The sequence below is a fragment of the Orussus abietinus genome, unplaced genomic scaffold (assembly GCF_000612105.2).
Source record: "Orussus abietinus isolate OABI.00-Male unplaced genomic scaffold, Oabi_2.0 scaffold485, whole genome shotgun sequence".
Lineage (NCBI taxonomy): Eukaryota > Metazoa > Arthropoda > Insecta > Hymenoptera > Orussidae > Orussus > Orussus abietinus.
The window spans coordinates 1-8156 of NW_019394742.1; the positions used below are offsets into that span (position 1 = coordinate 1).

At 35.5% G+C, this 8156-nt stretch overlaps 1 protein-coding gene across 1 annotated transcript; it reads right to left on the reverse strand.

Annotated features, from left to right (window-relative positions):
- Positions 1–214: 214 nt before the first annotated feature.
- On the reverse strand, positions 215–7597 carry LOC105702913 (adenomatous polyposis coli protein). Its single transcript, XM_023433151.1, has 6 exons — positions 7413–7597; positions 7237–7329; positions 4363–5352; positions 2932–3076; positions 1911–2062; positions 215–569 (listed from the first exon to the last, which is right to left on the reverse strand). Exons 1-6 carry the CDS (start codon positions 7516–7518, stop codon positions 232–234), a joined length of 1824 nt encoding a protein of 607 aa, XP_023288919.1. The 5' UTR covers positions 7519–7597; the 3' UTR covers positions 215–231.
- Positions 7598–8156: the final 559 nt, after the last annotated feature.

The following is an 8156-nucleotide window of genomic DNA, read 5'->3' on the forward strand; positions in this document are numbered from 1 at the left end:
CTCCACTGCTTCTACGAAAATTATTATAAAAATTGAATTATCACCAAACTTTAGGGGGTTGTTTCGCCCCTTAAATGTGGACCATTGCAGATATAAAAAAAACACGTGCCTCTTAGATTTTTGTGTTCTTCAACGTATATGAAACTCAATAAGATCGGGGGCGGACACTTGGGAATGTTTCCTTGTAAGTGGGTTATAAATTTGCTGGAAGCGTTACATTAATAATACTTTCTAAACCAACCTATTATGTTGCATTCCCATATTGATGCATGCCGCTAATATGTCTTCGCCATCTTCGTCAACATCACTAACTTCATCTTGGTCCTTTTCTGCTTCAGCTTGGCCGATTTGAGGATTCGTTGGACTCTCGTCACTTTCCTTTATTTGACATTCTGTTCCATGGTGGAAATTTTCTAGGTTTTTAGGATCGCTTGCTACTTTGTGTTCATCGTCTATAGTCAATGAACTGAGACTAGTAGCTGCAGAAAACTCTATTGGAGTAGATTCCTCCTTGAATGATGCAATGTCATCTTCAAAGACACTACGTTTCAATGCTGGTTTATTGGAAGCTAGAATAAAATATATGCATTAAAGGTACATCACTTAACTCGTTGATTTCATCTTAAGTACAACAATTAAGTTCAGAGTCAAGAAAAAACTATTCCCTTCTTCAGTCTATGCTATTGGCATATAATACACCAAAACACCTCTGGTGTTAAAGAACTGTGCCAAATACATCTTTAATGAGGCAACATTAATTGTACAGCCTTTCCATCATGTCTTTACTGTTAAAACTTCTAACCGTAAAACTACTAAAATATTTAGCCATAAAAGAACTAAGATTGGCCATATGTGCCCATAATTATGAAAGTGGTCTAAGTCAAAATTAAAAAAAAATGAGCTTATCAGTTATTTCACGCCATATTATTTCAAACGAAATTAATTCAATGTAATTTCGAAGCAAAAAATATATGACTTAGACCACTTTCATAATTATGAGCACATATACCGGGTGTATAAGCTTAAACCCGCTGTTTGCTCATAGATTGCGCTAGTGAGCATATTAAGTTACTATGGACACGCCATACTTTTCTTTTGTACGAGTACATCTGGCAACAATAATCAGGGCACATCATCAGCAATTTCATACAACAACATACATTTTTCCCTTGGTAATCCTATCTAGTTTATTGCCAGAAAAAGAGCATATACGGTAAAACTACTAACATATTTAACCAAAAAAGAACTAAGATTGGCCATATACCAGGTGTATAAGCTTAAATCCGCTGTTTGCTCATAGATTGCGCTAGTGAGCATATTAAGTTACTATGGACACGCCATACTTTTCTTTTGTACGAGTTTGACATCTGTCAACAATACTCAGAGCACATCATCAGCAATTTCATACAATAACATACATTTTTCCTTTGGTAATCGTGTCTAGTTTTTTTCCAGAAAAAGAGCATATACGGGAAGCTCTGCTTTTCTGCTTCAATTTGAAGAAATCGGCTGCCGAATCGCATCGAATGCTTGTGGTGGCCTATGGCGACAGTACATTAAACTTTTCTACGAACTGCGTGTCTCAAATCGTTTCATACTTTAAAACGTGAATATGGAGATCCTAAGATAGGTCCTGAAACTCACGAAATTTCATTTTTTACAAACTATTTTTAAAATACCTACAAACAAATTTGAAAAGAATTGAAATTTAGTGAGTTTCGGGACCTTCCTTATAGTCTCCCTACTCACGTTGTAAAGTTTCAAACTATTCGGTAAACCGAGTTGGGAGAAAAGTTTTATAAACAAAACCTCTTCGACGCCACTTTCACATAACCTTAAGGTACCTGCGGAACGTAACTGAAGGTTTCATTCGAGCCTGAAACTGTACATCGATAAATGATAATACTTACATAAATGTCGATGTGGTAACCTCGGAACCTCATCTTGGGTTCTGCCTGTAAAATTAACGGAATGTGTTTTATGATGACGGGGACTCGGTGGAACGGTTTGAGTTGGTGAATCAGGAAGTTCACTCGGTGACACAATGCCGCTAGTTCTTCGACTAGAAACGAAAACACGATTCTTATGTATTATGGCCTATCGTAATAACCATGATTAAGGTGAAGTGAAACACCCTTCAAACCAGTCGATTCGAATACAACACTTTTTTTTAAGGGTATTAGACCAAACTGTCCGAAACTTAGACACATCACCCCTGATCATCTAAGAATTGTCCTGACACATTGAAAATTTGGATTTTTTAACAAAATTTTTTAACTCAGCTCAGACCAGATCCAAAATGGCGTCGGCCTCTCATATTTCGATCGATATACAATTATCGAAGGCTCTGATATGACAATCGAAAGGGTCAGGACAATTTTACGACAATTTAGAACACTCTGGTAATCGATAAACTCGCATTTGAACGGGATAAGGGCAAAAAAAGTGTTGTATACGCTTCTATGCTAAAACGATGGTAATACGAGGTCTCGGAGTGAAAATTTAATTGACCTGGAAATCACAGATGGCGCAAGGGGTCCCTCTGCAGTCAATTAGAGCCCCAGAGAGCACGAATCCCGAGGATTTCTGGAGTTTTATTTCGATTTCTTTATAATTATTGTACGGAAACGACAGGTGGAATATGCCATTTGGTACAATACCCAATATAATTTGACACAGCTGTCAATATAAAAACCAACGTCGGCCACATAGGCATTTAGAAAAATATTCTTTATCGACGTCGATCAAGTTCCTCGACGTGTTTCATTTCACCTTAATACCCTGCTTTTTGAATTATGTAAATATTGCTTTTCGTTTGGTTTTGTTATGAGCCCTTTTCCAAATCCTAGTAAAATCGTAAAATTCGGCCGATTATCGTCGCATAAGCACCTCTTTTTCGGCTGGCACTAAAAGGGTTAAGTAAATGCTCACCTAAAATCACTAATGACCGAACTGCGGTCATCATGGATGGAATGTTGTTCAAAGCCACTTAAAGAACCAAGAGAACTGCAACGGGAGAACATCAGTGGGGTCTGCTCAGAATAACGATCTTCCCCGCCAAAAGTCACCACCTTACCTATATCAAAAATAGAGATTCATGAATTGTCTAAAGGTCTTTACTACCTAAATCAAAATTAAAAATTAATCGGTTTTAACGTAGAATTATGCCTTTATTTCTATTGCATATGGAAGTACCAACTTATCGCTGGTAAAAAAACTATGGTCACCAGAAGGTGTCTCGTGCCTTCAAAGAAAACTCAATAAGAGACCTTTTGCGTTTGTTCGGACTCAAGTTTATTGCCTTTCTTGATTTACTGGGTCCATGAGTACCCGGTAAAAAGGCTTGAATAGAATAGGATTTAATGTCTCAGGATTTCAACGTAAAAGTGATGATTTTTCTATTCTATTGAATACCTGATTTTTCTCTCCACGTACAATTCCCGCAACAGAAATATATTTTCTATGAATCAATTGTGTTCTATTCCCCTTGTGTACCCTGATTTTTGTTCAATTCCGAAAAGCGGAATATACTTTTGCTTTGTTTAATTCCTTCTAGTCCGGTAAAAAATATCGATATTAAATTGTTTCCTATTCCGTTAAGAGGAATACATTATAGGGATGTCTAATTCCTTCCGGTTCCTTTAAAAAATTTGTGTATTCATTTGCCTTGGATCCATTTATTGGAATATAGGTTTGTAACTTCTAATTTAAATCAATTCCACTTTATATACCCGAGAGATTAAGTAGTTGAATTCCAACATTTCAGATTGATTTCATATGTTTAGTATTCTCCCGAATTCCAAATATAAATTTCATTAAACCTCATGCATTTTAAAAAGTAATAATTAAGTGAAAATAAAATTTCAAACTTTTCATATGTGAAAGTGAGGAGAAGATTGGAAAGAATTGTAGAAACTTGCCATTGTTATTTACGCATTAATCAGTTACCCCTGTAATGTCAGTATACGGACATGGTTAAAATACTGTGGTAAATAAAACCGCACAACTGCTGAAATTGACCACAAGGAATGATAAACGTATCCTTGCCAATAGGTACTGTGTCCATGGCGTTGCACTTAAAAGGTGCAGTAGCGATCAACATATAAAATGGTAATATTATCTATACGAAGAGGTTATAATAAGTACAATAAGATAAAAGGTATATCTGGTAGCTCTAACCATAATTATAGTAAGATTGTACATATTCCGAGGTTACACTAAACTTGCTTATGTAATTGCGGAAACAATGGTTCGGCACCATTAGTTTCGACAGAACCACCCGATGGCCAGTCTTCTATATTTTCGTATATTTTTCACAATACTGTTCGAGCCCTACTTCATAATATAGGTTATATATTTTACCTTCTTTATCCATGGTGCGGGAATCGTTCTTTATGTCTTGGGAGCGGTTATTCTCTGCAGAAATTCTTTCAATGTTTTCACACATAGTTATATTTTGGTTAGATCTTTCAGAAGTCGTAACCTCAATATTGCCATTTAACGGAGTATCGGTAACAATATCTGTCACAATATTTCCCTGTGCAGCTGTGGCACTATTAAGAGAACTCGATGAACTAACTCGCGAGAAACAATCAGGGGTACCTTCTACGTAATAATTTACAGGCTTTTCAGGTGCTACGATTCCCATCACAGGTGTCAGGAGATTCTTTTTGTTTTTCTCTTCTTTTGTTAATAATGGCTGCTCATCGATGCACTGTACTGCTCTCGGCTTCAAAAATGGATCTCTTTGCCTTAATTCACCAGCTTTCCTGAGGTTTTTCTTTGAATTATCGTTATCCTTAGACTCTTCGACTCTTAAATCCGACATAGATGTTGCCGTCGAAAAGTTAAATGGAGTTTCGTAAGGAGTACCTTCCGTGCAGTATGTTTTAACAGTATCTTCTTGTTCGCTGCCAGTAAAATAATTAGGACTTTCTTTTTCTACCTCATCGGTATCATCTTCTGCATACCGTAAACTGTAATCCGTTGGTTGATCGAGATCAGTTTCTGCATAATCACCAAATAAATCTACCTTAGAGTTATGATCGGAGAATTCTTTTTTAGACAGTCGCTCTCTCTGGGATGAATCGAAGATACTGTTTTGCGGGGGCCCATTTCTTTCTGTATATTTCTTACTATAATCAACCGGCTGGTCCCTTGTATCTTCGTCATAAGGCACGTTATTGTTATTATGAATACCATTAAGCGTTGGAGAATCAGCTGTAGTATTCATTACACTTTGAAAACGCGTTTCCAAGCCTTGCATCATTTTATCATCGTTATTGCTCGATACAGGTGATCCGTATATCTTCTTTGTTGAAACTTCGACAATCTCATCGTATAAGTCTACACCTGAAATTTCAATAAAATGTATTAATATAAAACTAATGTCTGTCAGATACACAGTGAAAACTGAAACAAAACAGAGTCTCTGACTGTCCGTCCACTCCTATCGTAAGGAAATTGTTTATATAGAAATCCTCCAGACACTTTTAAGAGGTTACATGCACCTAAGAGTACGAATGTGATAAAAACAAAATTACGTAATTGAATGAAATTAAAAATGCTTAACACACTTCTTGCCATACATTCTGTTTCGAAAAGGGTATATGAATGTTGTTACGATTTTGACGTAACTGAAAATATATTAAATAAAATCAAAACAACTGAAACATATATCCATATGGATAGTCATGCCGAAAATGAAAAGATTGTGGGTACAGATTTCAGTTTACAATTTTATGCAGCAGCTTATAATTGCATCACATTTTCATAAGCAAATGGAAACAATTTTATTGAAAATATTCTAAATTACAACTTTCCAGTCATCTGGACACATGAATATTTGAGGTTATGCATTAATCAGAGCACATTCAGAATTGCAGCGTTCAACAACTTTTATCCTATAAAACGGTTTCCGGAACCTTCCATTAAATGAGCCGCTCAGTGCACACATCGACTAACTCCACTTTTTGAAAAATCTTAAATTTAGGTGTCAAAACACTTGGTTTAGTTACAACTTTTTATATTTATAATATCTTTCCTGATTAATAGAGATTAACACCATTAAACGGCAATTGAATAATAAGTAATTTATTTCAGAAGCCATTTTGATTAACTCCATCCTCTAATGTAAATCGTAGACGAATACCTGGCAGTATAGTATTATTGGATTACCTGTTGCGGCCGTACATCTACGCTTTTTTTTGGAAACAGCCAAAGATGCTTTCCCCCTTTCAACAATATGAGTAATAAAATCGCATCAGCAAACGGATAGAAAGAAGCGCAATGCAGACGGTAGTTAGTATAACGGTGATCTCTCTCACTGAATGTTACCGTATACTTCACCAATATTACACGGACTACATATTTTTTGGTCTTTTCAACATTACTCCCTGATTGTTTTTAAAGAACTAAATATTATACCGTTATAATCATGAGTGAAACTAATAACAATGTGGATGTGGAAAGCAGTGATGGTTCTTCAATACGGTTTATCAGCAGAAAGTCTGGTGCAAGAAGACGTTTATCGTGTTTCTCGGATTCATCCGATTGCAACGGTACAAATTCCCCAACAAACACATTGATTGGGAGGAAAAGAAATCGTAATCCTGATAAATGGGCACGAAATTTCCAAAAGCATAACGAAACAAAAGGTTTGGCCTACAAGAATAAGGGAAGAAATTTAATGCCTGCAAAAACATTTGTCGATATAAAAGGCAAACGATTATTTTTTGGCTATTCTTTCTTATTAATTTTATATACTGTTAGATGAAAACTATAACTGTATTTATGTATTCTACATTATATATTTGAAGTTATATTATATTAAGAATTTTAAAAAAGAATCTACATTACTTCATCGCATTTCTCAACTTTTTGTTTTATGGAGTTAATCAATGTGTGCACTGAGCGGCTCAAATATCCATAAGTCGAAAACTATTAACCTCCTTAAATCCATCAATAGTAAATATTTGGCAGTTTTTCATCGTAATCGGCTCAAACAATTAATAATATACATCTTTTCATGCAATTTGAACAAGGTTGATATGAAAAAAGCAGTTTTAAAGTTTCAGAAAGAAGAAAACTATATAAATGTACCTAATACTCCCAAGATATATGAATCACTGGGTAACCTTTACTTCCTACCATGTACTAAAAATACCAACTTTCTTTTGTTTACAAAACAGAGAGAAAAGATACTACGTCGCTAGGATTCAATTATTGATATTTTACCTTGTTTCAAAGACGGCGGAGTCTTTTCCACCCAACATCTATTGTTATGTTTTCGATCCAGTTCCTTCTGTCTTTTCGGTATTTGGTCATTTTCTATAATTACCAAATAATAATCACAATATGTTAATCTTGTACGTAAACTTACTGATAATGGATCCAAACAAATAGTAACATACCTTTAACATTAAGAATTGTTTCAGTGACTTCTAGAGTAAGAATATTGCCATCACATCTTGACCCTAAGAGATTTCGTAACGTCGCCCCACCTCCCATAGAAATCATTTTATGTTTACAATGTATTAGATTTCGTAATAAATTTATAATCTCCAGTTTGGACGTACCACATATGACAACAGAGATATGTCACGCCGCCATTGAAATTGAAGCGGCTGGATCTAGATGCAATGTTGCCAGATTCAGGATTTCATGCTTAGACCATGGATATATAGACCTCGCCTTGCAGTGGAAGGGGTAAACGAATGTACATAGGTGGTATACGGGTATATTTCGACTAGCTATATTGGACTATATCGTGACCAATTCATTGTACATAAATCTTGTGAACGTGCTTATTCCTCAAAATGTCCTTGGTTTCCATCAGGGGGTCGACACTGCCATGTATTGGGGTGTAACGCTTTATGCACTACCGCCATCTTCGGTTGGAGTAAACCCTCTTCGCGAACTAAAATATTAGGCGGGCTATTCAAATTCATTTATTAAAGGAAGGGATATTTTCGGGATTTAAAAAGTACTTACAATGATCAAAAGAGACGTTGCTTAGACTGACACACAAATGTAAAAAAACAGTATATTAAACATAAAAGAAGTAACAAAAGTGTCAGTAGCGCAACACCTGTTTTAAATCACTGTAAGAACTGAAATAATTACATTAAACATTAGTCAAAAAGTAACATATTTAT

Coding starts and splice junctions, on each gene's coding strand:
- LOC105702913 (XM_023433151.1), bottom strand. CDS start 7,518: ATGATTTCTATGGGAGGTGGGGCGACGTTACGAAATCTCTTAGGGTCA. Junction 7,330..7,412: donor AACAATTCTTAATGTTAAAG/GTATGTTACTAT, acceptor TGGTAATTATAG/AAAATGACCAAATACCGAAA. Junction 3,077..4,362: donor CCGCACCATGGATAAAGAAG/GTAAAATATATA, acceptor TTTTTGATATAG/GTAAGGTGGTGACTTTTGGC.